This window comes from Pholcus phalangioides, unplaced genomic scaffold (genome assembly GCF_987345545.1).
Source record: "Pholcus phalangioides strain wild (caught in Gottingen) unplaced genomic scaffold, Ppha-v1.0 ptg000024l_1, whole genome shotgun sequence".
NCBI lineage: Eukaryota > Metazoa > Arthropoda > Arachnida > Araneae > Pholcidae > Pholcus > Pholcus phalangioides.
The window spans coordinates 13,940,375-13,955,858 of record NW_028301616.1 but is presented as its reverse complement, the minus strand read 5'-3'; the positions used below and the strand labels follow the sequence as shown (position 1 = coordinate 13,955,858).

At 31.6% G+C, this 15,484-nt stretch overlaps 1 protein-coding gene across 1 annotated transcript; it reads left to right on the top strand.

The window, feature by feature from the left end:
* Nucleotides 1–2,658: 2,658 nt before the first annotated feature.
* On the top strand, nt 2,659–15,261 carry LOC149068783 (retinoic acid receptor RXR-alpha-B-like). Its single transcript, XM_089250746.1, has 9 exons — nt 2,659–2,817; nt 5,866–5,913; nt 6,129–6,262; nt 8,316–8,422; nt 9,499–9,656; nt 11,145–11,302; nt 11,416–11,539; nt 11,682–11,906; nt 13,367–15,261. Coding segments are annotated over exons 1-9 (1,206 nt in total). The 5' UTR covers nt 2,659–2,816; the 3' UTR covers nt 13,618–15,261.
* Nucleotides 15,262–15,484: the final 223 nt, after the last annotated feature.

Sequence of the window (15,484 nt, the reverse complement as noted above, 5' to 3'; positions counted from 1 at the left end):
ACTTGGGAGTCTTGGGGGGGGGGGCACGGTCATTATTGCTGGGGGGGCATGATGATGATGATGTCAATTCCTATATACATATCGGAAAATAAATAAGTTTGTAAACAGTATCCACAGCTTATAAAAATCAAATCCGCAAAACGAAAACCAAATGCTGTTTTAAAAAATCGGTTATAAAAATCAGATTTCCACTTATAAGAATCAAACAAAAAGTTTTTTCTCAAAAACTCTGCCACCGTTTATCATAGTAGTGGGAACTACTGGTAGTATAGAGTAAAACTTGTAGTATAGAATTGAATTTTTTTTTCCATATATACATTAGATGCGGTACACCCCCCGTATCTCCGCCCATGCTGTTTGGGGGGAGGGGAAGCAACAATCAATATGTGATGGCTTTAATTCAAAGGTAAAAGTGACAATAAGTAGTATTTCAAATAACTTTGTGAATAACCAAAAATATTCTACAAGTTCCCACTACTATGATGAACGGTGGCAGTTTTTGAGAAAAAAACATTTTGTTTGATTCTTATAAGTGGAAATCGGATTTTTATAACCGATTACTTGAAACAGAATTTGGTTTTCGTTTTGCGGGTTTGATTCTTATAAGCGGTGGATACTGTATAACCAAACATATTTCTTTTTCCTATAAGCTATCGTTATCAGGTTGCAATAATATGCGGGAGTCTAGAGAAAAAAAGTATTCTATCCTCCCTCCCCTTGTTGAGAAACATTTCCGTACTCCGTAATCGGTCCGTAGTATTCGCTGTGATCCATGTACGCATGGAGTTGCTTTTGCAATGACCTTCCCATAGTGAAAGCAAATGAAAGACAAAATCCCTTTTGTTAATTTCAAAATTAACAGTGGGCCCCATTCCAAAAAACGAGAAGTAGTTAAATTTTTCGAGAATTTTCCAGGAAGGGCGTCAGAAAAATCACTTCACTCGGGGACCCATGACGCTCTTAAGACGGCCCCGTACAAAAGGCTTAAGCAAGTTTGATGTTGAACGCCGACCATGAAAGCCTCAGACAATATTGCTTAGAGAGTTTGTCACAACGAATTTCTTAAAGAGGAAATTTTTGAGTTCTTAGCCTTCAAATAGCATTAAAATTAACACAGAAACTGTGATTACATTAACACAGCGGTTTTCAACCTTTTTTGACTGGCGGAGCCCCGTAGGTCAATTTTTTAATTATTCATCAAAGTTACTGGTTTATTTTTACTATTTCAAAATATTTATAATTATTTTTTTAAATTTCACTGGTTCTTTTTTTATTTTCCTCGAGCGGCTGCGGAGCCCCTGGAGAGTGCACAAGGAAGCCCAAGGGCTCCACGGAGCACCGGTTGAGAACCGAAGTATTTTATTACATACAAGTATTTTCTTCTGATATGTTAAAAAATTTTTAAAATATGTTTTGCGTTGCAACAAAAAACAAAAACAGATTTTTTATCGTCAGGAGGGGCGGGGGCCGCATACGTCTCCCATCCCAATATGCGTTGGGGGGGGGGGGGAGAGTCAAAGCTGACAAAATTTTGCTGGCGGGGGGATGTCAGAGTTTTGCTGACTTTTGCTGAGCTGACTTTGTCTGAGCTGTTGTCTAATGAATGAATGACTTTTGCTGAGGGGGTGGGGGTCAAATGGCTAAAAATCTGCTGACGCAATACTTTAATGGCCCCCTAATTGAAAAAAAATTACAGCACCAACGTTATTGAAATTTTGCAGGAGTGTTTATATAAAACTTGTGCTTAAATAAAATGAGCCACAGTTTCTTGTTGAAATTTTATAAATTTGAAAATAAAAAAATAGGGTAAATGTTTTAAATTTTGAATAAAAAAAATGCAAATTTGAAAAGTTGAATCAACGTTAAATTTCAAACATTTGGGTATAAAATTTCTCACAAAATATATTTATTAATAAATTGCTGAAAAGAGAAGATTAATTTTAATAACAAATTCCGCAAAAAATAAAATTCTAAAAATTTTAACAACTTTGTTAAAGAAGTATTATTTTTTAAATCTTTGGAAAAATTAAATCTTTAAAAAATGCGTTTTAACGTGAATATTTTACTTCCATTCAATATATTTTTCCGCTCAATTTTGAAACAAAAAAAAAATTAACCTGATATTTTTGCATTTGATTTCCAACCAAGTATTTTTAAGAGTTCATTTTCGAAAAATTACTTTTTAATCAATTAAAGTTTTAAAGGTCACGAGGTCCCCAAAAAATAAGAAAACAAAAACAACCAAAAACCGTTCTTTTTTTAAAAGAAATTCGAAAGAAAATTCCAAAAGAGATACCGTATTTATAAGAGGAGGAAGAAATAGATGAACGGCAAAATAGGGAATACTTTCTTCCCTATTTCCAACGTCAATTACGTCATCGTTAATTATCAGTTAACAGATAAAAGTTCCACAATGCGTAAGTTCAAATTATTTTAACATTCACATCTCAAAAACCAAAAAATTTGATGAAAAAGTATTTTGAAAATTAAGAAAAATAAAAAACTTTTAAATATAATTTTTTTCCCCTACAACTTCTCATGTGAATTTCAATTTTTTTCCCTTCTCTTCTACTTTTTCCCCCTACCCAGTGGGGATATTTTTTACTTTATTATTATTATTATTTTCCGTGCTCACGCTGGCAACGCCGCCGCAGCTACAGAAATCAGAAGCAGCAGATCGGGGCCGCAGATGAGTCCTTCACCTCCACCGAGGGAGCGGCAGATGAGTCGTCTCGGGCCCCAACTAATTTAAAACAAACAGTGCATATGGTTTTTCTATTAATTGCCCGACATTTCGGAGGATTATTCCCGATAAAAGTAAGTATTTTAATAAGAAATTATTAAAAATATCCAATTCCAATTAAATAGTTTTAAACAAAAGATGTACAATCACGGTAATATCTAACTGGCGTTTGATAACAATTGAATTCTTTATGTTGGTAATTTTTAAAATCTAAGATTTAATTATTTTCGTCCTTTTTGAATAAATTTCTTTCGATCGCGTTGTGTTCGACGAATTTGTTTAACGTTATTTTTGTTCGATTCGCCGTTGATGAGGACGTCGCCGTCGTCGGCGCAGGTTGATTGTCCTCTGTTTGAGATCTTTGCACCGGAGACAATGACCTCTTCTTCTCCGGTTCAAGAAAGTTCTCCCAACTTTTTTCTTCTTTCTCTTCAGCGGTTCTTCTCTCTCTCTCTTTTAAATTGAAATGAAAGTTCGGGATTTTCAAACGAAGTTCTTTTCGTTGTTATGAACTTGAAGGGAAAACTTTCCTATTTTATCGGTGACTCTTTTATCTGTTATTATTGTTATTTTTCCTATTCGCAGTATATGGACAGCCCGAAGGTTCATTCACCTTAAACTATGAGTGTCTGGCGATGTGCCAGCTGATAACAATACTTTTTTTTTTTTAATGAAAACGATATAATAGGATAAGTCTGCAAATTCGCAAATAATGGAAAAGGTCAAAATATCAAGCTTTGTGTGAAATTATTATTTATTTATAAAAAAAAGACATTAATTTCCAAAAAAAAAAAACGGAATCCCATTCCTTTTTCCAAAAATTCAGATTTTGGATTTTTATCCTAAAAGTACTTAATAATTTTATTGTTATCTTTAAAAATTTTATTTATTATTTTATCACAAAGATTTTAATTTTATTTGTTTTAGGTCTTTGATTTAAAAAAAATCACTTCTATGTGACAATTCAAGTTCACATAAGAAAAGGGGGGATTCTACTATTAAGTATTTTGATATAGTTGTTAGAAATTTAAAATGTATATGAAGATATTGGTGCGTAAATAACAAGGGAAGTGGATTAAAAGCTTGCCTTTGCTGTGTTATTGATAGCATTGTTTAATAAGAAGTATGGAGGTTCTTAGTAACACTTATCAGGGGTCTGTGCGGCCAAAATCTGGGTCTATTTTCCAGACCCTTCACAAAATACAAATTAATGAAATCATAAATTTGGCCTTTCATTTATTTTGTGATTAATTAACTAGATTATTTTGCTTCCCACAAAAATAGTTATTTTTCCACAGACCCCCTGCATATATCTAAATCATAACAATATGACTACAATCTCTATGTATGTTAATATGTGTACTAATAACATATAGAATAACTATGTATATCTGGTGATATGCCAGCTGATAACAATACTTAAAAATATATATATAATATGATAAGCCAGCAAATTCACAAATAATGGATAAGGTCAAAATGTCAAACTTTGTGTGAAATTATTATTTATTTATTAAAAAAAAATGACATTAATTCCCAAAAAAATACAGAATCCCATCTCTTTTTCAAAAATTCAGGTTTTGTATTTTTAATGTAAAACTGTTTAATAATTTTATTGTTATCCTGAAAAATGTTATTTATTATTTTATTACAAAAAAAAAAAAAAAAAATTTAGATATTTCATTTAAAAAATCACTTTAATGGATATATTCTCAGTGGAAGAATTCAATTCTCTATTGAATTGAAAGAAGGATTCTGTTATTGAATATTTTAAAATAGTTGTCAGATATTTAAATGTATATAAAAATAATGGTGTGATAAATAACGAGAGGTGGATAAAAAAGCATGATATAATAGATTAAGTCAGCAAATTCGCAAATAATGGAAAAGGTCAAACTGTGAAATTATTAATATTTATAAGAATATCGTACTAATTCTAAAAAAAATAGATTCTTTTTCCATTTTTTCTAAAATACAAATTTTGGATTTTTATTGTAAAACTATTGAATAATTTTGCTCCTGTGTTTGGAAATTTTATTCATTATTTTATCACATAAATTTGCAAAAAAAATTTTTTTTAGAGCTATTTGATTAAAAAATCCCTTCAGAGGATATATTCATTAGAAGAATTAAATTTCTATAAGAAAGGGATTCTACTATTAATATTTTAAAATAGTTGTTAGATATTTAAATGTAGGCCTGTATAAAAATATATTAGTGTGATAAATAACAAGAGATGGATTAAAAACTTGCCTTTGCTATGTTATTGACAACATATTTGATAACTTATTAAATTATAAATGCTTATATATTAATAATCAGAAATATGGAAGTACTTGGAGGCACTTATATGAATCTCATAACAATATATAATCTCTATTCTATAACTTAATTATATGACAACAATACTTTTTTAAAAAATGATATACATAATAGGTAAGTCATCAAGTTTGCAAATAATGGAAAATGTGAAATTATTATTTATCTACATATAGAAATGACATTAATTCTCGAAAAAATGGAATTCCATTTTTTTATTGTAAAATTATTTGATAATTTTTATTGCTACTTTTGAAAATTTTATTCATTATTTTATCACATAAATTTAAATTTTTTTAGATATTTCATTAAAAAAATCACTTGAATGGAGGTATTCAGTGGCAAAAATTTAATTTCTTATATATATATATAAGAGGCCTTAATTGAAATATTTATATATACATAATCTCTACCATTAAATATTTCAATATAGGCATCAATATGCTTTTAATAGCTGTTAGATATTTAAATGTATATAAAAATATGGGTATGATTAATAACAAGAAGGGGGATTTAAAACTTGCCTTTGTTATGTCACTGGCAGCGTAATTTAATAAGAAATATGGAGGTACTTTGGAGCACTTCATAAAAGCATTTCAAAATGATAACATTCAATTTTTTTTTAATCTTAGCAGAATTTTAGAGCTCTTTTTATTTTTGTGCTTACAATGTATTTTCTAAATCAGTTTATCTGTTTCTCATATTTAAAATATGATATAATAGCGATACAAATTCAAATAGCGAACTAATACGAGTATAGTGTTCCAAACATAAGCTATATAATGTTTATACGTTTTTTACAGTGGCTGATTTTAGTGGAGATGATGACTCTTCTTCGGAATTCTTTTCAGGTGAGTTTTTTTTTAAAAATAATCTTAATTGTAATAAATATTTTGTAGTCGAAAACAAAAAAAATTACTTTGTGTTTTCTTTTTTTAATATGCTGCAATAGTTTATATAAGTCAGGAATTTTTTTTTTATTATAGTCAATATTTATTTTATGAATACATATGAAAATAATTTTTGTTATAATTTAAATTACTTATGTGTTGCAATTTATTTACAGAGTCCAGCGTTTTGGGGAATTTAAATTCAAATTCCCAAACACACAATGGCAATGCGGGCATAACCATTGGTGGAATGCCAAACTCTGCATTCTCATCAGTACAGCAAAACAACAGCTTCGCCCCTGTTTCTTCGGTAAAAAAAAATTTTAATTTCTGTTTTAAACAAAAGTTTCAGCATATTCAATTACTGTGATCGTTTTTTTGATAGGCGTTAAATCTTACATTTGTGTATAGCCGTGAATGGCAATATCCTCTGAAAGTAAAATTCTGGGAATGATTAAGGATATTCCCCCCCCCCTTTTTTTTTAAATATCAAATTTTGTTTAATCATCATTATGATGGCAATTTTTAATCATAGAATATTTTCTGACCAGCAGTTCTAAGAGGTTTTTGTTAGTTGATCAAAGGTTTTGTATTAAGGATTTTGAAAACCTGAAAAAATGACCGAAATCTTCTCTTAGCAAGTTCAAAACAGGAATTCGATTTAGTTGGGAAGCTACCTTTTATTTTTCATATTTTTTCACTTAAAGGAAATTATATGAAAAATAACAAATAATTTTCATTCGTAGAAGATACAAAACCATAATTTTCTTTTTGCTACTGGTGGCAACAAACATTAATTTTCTACTTCTTTCAATTGGTAATCAAATTCTTTTTGCTTTATGTACAAAACCATAGGCCTAGGCAACAGAACTTGTTTCTGTTAATTAAAAGCAATAAAATTGAAATTTTTTTCTTAACTATATTCAAACTATTAAGAATAAATAGTTAGTTTCACGATGCCATTGAAAAAAGTTTTGAATCTTTTGAGAATTGCAATGGTTAACCTTTTAATGGCCAATGTTTCTAATTAGGAACATCGGTTTTATTAATTCGAGAAAAATATTTTTGTTCACGAAAGCAACTTGGTTTTTTTGTTTTCGAAAGTGTGAAATTCCAAACTTAATTTACAAAATAAAAATTTCATTTATTTCAGCATTTATGCCATAAAAATGAATTGTTTTTAAATACTAACTTTTTTTTAGGGAAGAATGACATTTAATTTTTTTTGTTTTTAATTTCAATATTGTTTTTATGGACATGAGCAAGTCTAGAAAACATACAAAAAATTTTTTTTTTAATTAAATTTTCAATTGATGTTTCTAAACCAGAGGTCTTGAACCTTTTCTCAGCCTCAAGCACTGCCTGTACCCATCATCAAAAGAAGAGCACCCTTATGGCAAGTTTAATATGCGATTGCATGAAGTGACAACGATTTCAACCATTGAATACAGTTCCTCTAAGGTGTTTAATTGGAATGTTAATCAAGTGCTCACGAGCACAAGATTGGACATGAGCATTGAGCACTCTGGGTACTTCAGGGAGCACCGTGGTGCTTGCGAGCAACGGGTTGAAGATGCCTGCTCTAAACCATAGTTATCTCCAAACTTTTAGTTCCACATTGCTCCCTCTTATTCAATTTTTTTTTTCTCATCCCCTCTCCAAAACACAAGCCAACTCCCATAGGATCCTATACTAAACTCAGGAAATCTACTGATCTCTTGACTCTTCCATCACCCCCTTGGAGCAATATTGCACATTTTGGGAAACATTTCTCAAAATGGAAGGACCAAAAGGGGAAATTGATGGCCAATGTTTCGAATCTGTAACATAAACTTGATTAATTAATAAAACTATTTTTCTAAAAGAAATTTTTTTTCTCTCTCTGAAGATGTGAAACTTCAAACTTAATGTAGAAAACAAAAATTTCATTTACTTTAGCACTCAAGGTCATAAATTAACTTCTCCAAAATCATCCATTTTCAAGGGAAAAAGGCCATCTTTTTTTTTAAGGGTTCTATAGACATGAGGTGGGTGCAAAAAATGTTTTCCCATGAATTTCTCAGTTGACATCTCTAAACTAACTTAAAAGGTGAAGTACTCAGAAACTAATTAAACTAACTCTGATGAGGAAGTGAAAAAAAAACTAACTGAAATCAATTCAAATCTGTATTCAGCCTGAGAAAGTTGTTACTTATTTTCTTCTTAGCTTTCAAAATGTTCTCGGATATTCTCCTTGAGATAAGAATATTCTCCAAAAGATTATAACTGAGAATTTCACATCTCTGCATACGTGTAATACTTTCTAACTGATTAACAAAATATTTACTTTACATGCAATTTATTTCTCTCTTTGTTTTACATAGCGTCCATCTTCTCCTCAATATCCACCAAATCATCCTCTTTGTGGGTCCAAGCATCTATGCTCTATTTGTGGTGACAGAGCTTCTGGGAAGCATTATGGTGTGTACAGGTATGTTAAGGCTCCTTTATTTTTTTTTTCTTCCAGCTTATACGAGGCTTGACAAATCCCAGGTGTCAGGTCACCACGGCGACTAGAAAATCAGTTTTGGTACCTAAAATTTTCTATATGTAATTGCTAAAGTGGAGTTTAAAGGTGACACAAAGTTTTCTGATTTTGTTGTAATATCTTTCAACATGAGAACGGGTCGTTAAATCCCAGGAAAGTCAGAGGGGAGGAAAAATATTATTTAGAGTCATTTTTCTTGAGAAAAAATCATGATTAGCTTGAAAAAAATTTAGCTAGCAGCTGTAATATATTTTCTGATTCGTCTCAAGCCCTGAGCTTACATTTCCAAAATATTTCTTGCAAGGTATATGATAGGTTTGGCTATAGCAAACAGGCACATTGCATGAAAGAAAATGAACTTTTCTCTCATATTGATAATTTTTCACAACTATGATTTCATAGTTTTACTATATCTCGTGCACACATTTAAAGAAACACCATGCATAATTTTTTTTAAAAATCGGTATCATTTGGTGAAAAGGTTTGTTATACAAATATTTAAACTGTCACTTGAAGTATCAGACTTAGCAGAAATTATACAAATCGATCTGTCAAAGATTTACAAATACAAATTCAACGCCACAACAGGCCAAATGCCCAACGAGGTGGCTGATAAAAAGATGCCCATAAAAATATGGTTGTCATATATTTCAAAAATACAGCAACCCAATTAAAAATGCAATTAACAAAAATTATAAACAATATATAAACATGGTAAAATATTATACAATGCCCATAAAGAATACTTATGGTTGTCTTATTCTAAGAATGGATAGCTTCTCGATTTACCCCAACATGTTTATCGTATTTCTTTTTCAATCAGAAATTTCACAAATCAAGTATTAATGACTTCCATTATCGTTACATACAATTAAATTAAATAAAGCCTTTTTTTTTCTCTCAATATATTAGATTGTTTTTGTCTATTGTGTGTGACAATAAAAATTTATAGTCTTTGGTCTGGCTTTTAAAATATATTTAAGAACTTTAAATTTCAAATCAGTAATTTTTTTCTTTAGTTGTGAAGGGTGCAAAGGCTTCTTCAAGAGGACCGTCAGAAAAGATTTGAGCTATGCATGTCGGGAAGAAAAGGCCTGTATCATTGACAAACGCCAGAGGAATCGGTGCCAGTACTGTCGGTATCAGAAATGTCTGAGTATGGGTATGAAACGAGAAGGTAAAAAAAAAAAATTTTAATATTGCTCTCATACATTTGTTATATATGGCAGTAGAACCTCAGTTATCAGACATAATTGAAACAAGCCTACGTCGGAAAATCAAACGTTCTGGGTAATTGAATATGCATCAACTTAAGGGTCCAGTATCATCTATACTAATTATAATTGAATATATTTAGGAGTATCGGATATTTTTTTCATACATTCAACTGATGTATTGAAAATTTGGTCATCGTTTTCCATGTAGATGTAACTTGTTAGTCATTTGCGATTGTGAAGTTTTCATTAACATCATTAAGAAAATTTCGGACTTCAATGATTGTTTTCTCGTCACTAAAAGAATTTATCACAGAAGAAACCGACATTGTGGAATGAGAGTTCTGGATAAATGAAGGTCAGATAATCTAGGTTCTACTGTACTTTGCATGGATATATATATTTTTTTCATTCCATATCCTCGTTACTGGGTCTCTTAAAGCTCATACAAATGCTAGGAAAAATTTTGTAGGCTACTTATACATTTTCTGTTGCTATACCACTAATGGATAACTTTTAATGAACGTTTCAAACTTTACCACGTGTCTATGTTTTTTATTGACCTTCCACATAATATCATCTCAACATAAAGTATATTCCTCTAAGTAACAAGATAAAGCTTGGCTACATCACAACATCATGCTGATGAGCAATTCTTGATACACAATTGCTTTACCCAAAAGAGTAGAATCATCCAATATGATGTTCCAAGTCTCATCTCATGTATGGACAGCCATACTCAATGGAGTTACGGGAGATACTCTCAATACTATGACAATTGTTTTTTCTTCAAATATTATCTTTCATATTATATGAATTATTCAATTAATTATAAATTCATATTATTTTTCTTTAAATTTTGTTTTCCTTTTTTTTTGAAATTGTGTTGATCTTTACCGTAACAATAAATTCATATACATATGTGAGAGAGTTCGAGAGAAGACAACCTTGCACCCGAAAAGGGTCAGTGATCAGGTTTAACCTTCCAGCAGGCATGTGTATGTAAAAGATAGGCACTCCCTTACTTTCCTCTATGTATCTCCTACATATTCTTCAGAACAGGGGTTCTCAAATTTTTCCACCAGCGACATCCCTTTCCCCTATTCAATGTTTATTCGTAATATACACATTTCAAATCGAGTGATTCTTTTGAAACACCCTGTATATCTCCTTTAAGACATACATGCACTTAGGCTGGAAGGTTAGAGGAATACGATGACAAGCTTGATCCACTGTAGATGGTTTTTCTTTTTGAGATTTAAAACAAAAATCTCCAAATTAGAAAGGGTTGGGATGCACAAAAATGCCAAATCAGTTTTCAAGCACTGACGGATGTGTATTAAATGTCTCATCGTCTTAGAAATTTCAAGTTCAATATCCAGTTTATTCTACAACTATGTTAAGTTTAAACACATTTTTTATATCATTTTTTATTTTATTTTTATACACAGCTGTTCAAGAAGAAAGGCAAAGAAACAATAGAGAACGCAGTGAAAATGAAGTAGAGAGTACCAGCAATACAGTTATGGCTCCTGGGGAAATGAACATTGACAGAATACTGGAAGCAGAACTTCGCATCGAGGCTAAGCAAGAACCTGTGGACTCCTCTGTAAACAAATTATTATTATTTAGTGTTTTTTTTTAAATTTATTTGTCCATTAAGTTCACGTCTGGAGATGATGTATGCTACTGTATCTTGATTCTTTCAATATTTTTTTGCAGGATCCAGTCACGAACATCTGTCAAGCTGCTGATCAACAGCTTTACCAACTTGTTGACTGGGCTAAAAACATCCCATTTTTCAATGAATTGCCTCTAGAGGATCGAACAGTTTTATTAAAAACTGGTAATTATGCATATTTTTCATAGTTCAATGCGGAATTAGTCATTTTGTTTCTCCTCGATATTTCTTAAAAATTCATTTTTTGAAAACTTAATTTTTTCCCATTGAATTAATCATTTCACTAATTTCTTCTCCAATTTTAAAGGTTGGAATGAATTGCTGATTGCGGCTTTCTCTCATCGCTCGGTGAATGTCAAAGATGGTATCGTTTTGGCTTCTGGACATGTTGTACATAGAAACAGTGCTCACAGTGCAGGAGTCGGCACTATTTTTGATCGTGTGTTAACTGAATTGGTTGCCAAAATGAGGGAATTGAAAATGGACAAGACTGAACTAGGTTGCCTCAGGGCTATTGTTCTCTTCAACCCAGGTGAGTAAGCGATTCAGTGCGAAATAATTTGATAAATATTCAAGTGGATTGAGAAAATTTAAGAATTTTGTTGATACTTATTGCAAAGGTGCATCAGGTTGCCAAAAATAGTTTTAATAATTTATTTAGGCACGTTTAGGAAGCAAATTTCTATATATTATTTGGAGGCAAACTTCAGAAAGAAAAGAGTTTGTTGATTTACGAATCTTTTTAGATTCTATTATATTTAACCAAAATTTTCTTTTTAGTGAAAGGAAAATTTTTTTTTTCTGTAAAATAAGTGATCACTTTTGTGCATAATGCTGATGAAAATGATTCGATTCATACATTTTATTTTTAAAAAAATCAGCATATTGAAAAACAATACGTATTCAATAAATCATATTTCAACAATTTGGAATAAGATTTTTGTATCGTAAATACTAAAAGAACTGCTGAATGAGGCTTACTGACATTTGAGAAAGCTTTAGGAATCATTTAGGATTGTATCTCTAGGAATGAGATTTTCTGGATATTCTGATGAAGCAAACTTTGGGGGGGGGGGGCGATTGATTGGTTCTGCTAAGAATTTAACGCAGGTCCCCTCCTGCAATTCAGGCAAGCACATGTTAACCTATATATAATTCAATGACACTTAACTTTCTTTACCTTATAGCACACATGGTATTATGCACGATACTTGCATAACGTGAGAAGTCAAGCATTTGCCATCTTTACTTCAAAATATGGGAAACAGATGGCAGCACCAGCAAGAAGAGGAAACAAGCGTAACTCTAACATAAATACCTCATGGTCGCACAATAAATTCTGGCATGAACTGATTTGTTAGAAATTTTATAGAGGAATGTGTATGAAGTGCATGTATGGTTAAGTAGTAGTAGTAGCTCCCTTATCTTCAGCTATAGCAGCCCTACAAAGAGAGAATTTTTTCCCCTCAGCTCACAACACATCTAGAACAGCAAATTTCTGTATATATTATGTGGAGGCAAACTACAGAAAGAAAAGGTGTTTCTACCACAGATTGTTGTGTTGCTACCTGGGACAGCTATTGCTGAAGATAAGGAAGGCTGCAATGTTTCTACTTTGTGCAGAAAATTGATATGAACGTTGTAAGGAAAAGAACACTGTATCTCTTTGGTGTTTTGGTTAGTACGTTTGCTAGATTGAAAGGGGGGGGGGGACCTGGGTTAAATTCCCAGCTGTGAAACTTTTCTTCCCAAAGTTTGCTTCAGCATAATATCCAGAAAGTGTCTTTCCCAGATACTTCGTGGGCTAAGAAAAATCCCATTTCTTTCTTTGTTCTTACTAATATTGGCAAGCCTTTCAGAAATTTCTTCAACAGTTTATTAAAGATTGACTTTTAATACTTCATGCATCAGTTGAAAATTAAATGGGAAGCATTTTCTTTTATTATATTCATAACTAAATGGTTTTAATTGTGTTCATCATTTGTGTTTCAGAAGCTAAAGGTCTGAAATCTGTCCAGGAAGTAACTAATCTACGTGACAAGGTCTATACTGCCCTCGAAGATTACTGCAAACAGATGTATCCAAATCAGCCAAGCAGGTTTTCAAAGTTATTACTCCGACTGCCATCACTCCGCAGCATAGGACTCAAGTGCCTTGAACACTTATTCTTTTTCAAACTCATAGGAAACACACCAATCGACCATTTTCTCGTCTCGATGCTTGAAACACCCAGTGAAATGTAAATAGTGGTCTAGTCCTTAAGGGATACCAGATAAGATTTTCAGTTGCATGTCATTGACTTCCCCTTCTTTTCATTTTTCCTTGGTCTTGCCAGTTCTTATTTACGATTGACCACAGATGGCCATGGAGACACAATTCGAGATCATAATACAATACTTGATTAGTTTATCAACAAAACCCCAAATAGTTAAAATAGATTACTTTAGTAAGAAATATACTATTAGATAGCAATTTTTATTAGGTTTATTATTCCTTTCGTGTATCTTTCGGTATGCTAACTTTTTCAAACCAGAGGGAGAATCAGTCATATGAATGACAATCATGAGTGAATCGAGACTATTTTAAGAAGCATTTTATGGTTGAAAAGCAAACTTTGTTGCAATTTCCTTAACTTCAAGAGTTTTATTCTGATTAATACAAGGCCACAACAGGCAAAATGCCCAACAAGTTCAACACTATGTATAAAATAATTCTATCGCTTCTTTAATGCTCTGTCGGAAAACTTTACCAAATCTAATTCCATATGATTTGAAGGATGAAATAGAAAAATTATAGTGGCTGTGATTAACTGATTATATTTCGTTATGGGGTACTAGTTTTTTTCTCACAATAACTATTTAATAAATTGTTTAGGAAGAGCCAAGAAATGTTTGTGAAAGATACCTAATCATTTTCTTTGATCTCTTTCCGATACTAACTATTTCTATACCAATAATAAGGGCAGATTGAACTTCCATTCCATTGAGAAAATCTTTCATTTTTTATCCATAGAAATACCAGCTATTTGAAAATGCAGTCAAACTCGGTACGGGGGGGGGGGGAACTAATCAGAGCATATCTAAAATCACCTTCGGCTCACTATTTAATTGCGTTAAAAAGTGCATGCTTTTGCAAGGACTCAAATAAGTCAAATTATTCTGTCACCAGGGTTCCCAGATCATATGCCAAAAACATTTTGCCTAAAGAAAAGGGTCCAAAGTAATGCTTCTCTCTTTTGACTTTTTTGGGGCATATTGGCCCTCTTTCATGTTGGCAGATACGCTGCTATAAATTCCAAATATTTTGTGCTGCTCTCAGCATGCAATTTAAACTACACAAAGAAAATTTTAGGCTCTAATACCTTTTTCAGTTGCCATGGCGACCTGGCACCTGAGATTTTTCCATCCCTGTGCTATGGGTATCATTTGTCAAATGAAACTTTGGGTTCCAAATTTCATTTGAGCATCATATCTTCCTTTTTCCCCAACATTTTAGACCTCTCTTCAACCACACTTCCATCAGCTATTTGTAATATGTCACTGTATATCACAAATCTGATAAAAAATATTTTGTTTAGCTGGTCTAGGCACTCATATAATCAGCTTTTCATGCTGCGTAATTATGCAATTCACCTACTATGAATATTTAGCCTTGTATTCATCTAAACTTTTCTAAAGGACGATGCCAGTCAGATTTTTATTCTTTCACAGATTTTACGAGTAAAGACTAACGTGAAAATTGCCGTATTTTGGCTTCTTGTATCAATAGTTTGACTGTATTGAAATAGTCATTTTATGCTCAGATTTTGTATAACGAAACTAAAATATTTCTCCACAGACACATGAAAGTATGTGTTTTATCTGTAATAAAGTTCTTATTTGTCATGAGAGAAGATAGGGTTTTTTTTTGGTTTTCCGACAGATGCAAGCTGAAAACTATTAAGAGAATTTTCGTAATTTTTTCAAATATAAAGAAAATTGCTTTAAAATTTTATATTTTAATAATAATTTATAATTACTTTGGGCTAACATTTATTTTCCTCAAATTTATCGTGAAACTATGCTGTACAATATCCAGAAGATTAAAAAAAAATCTTTCTGGGTCTATATT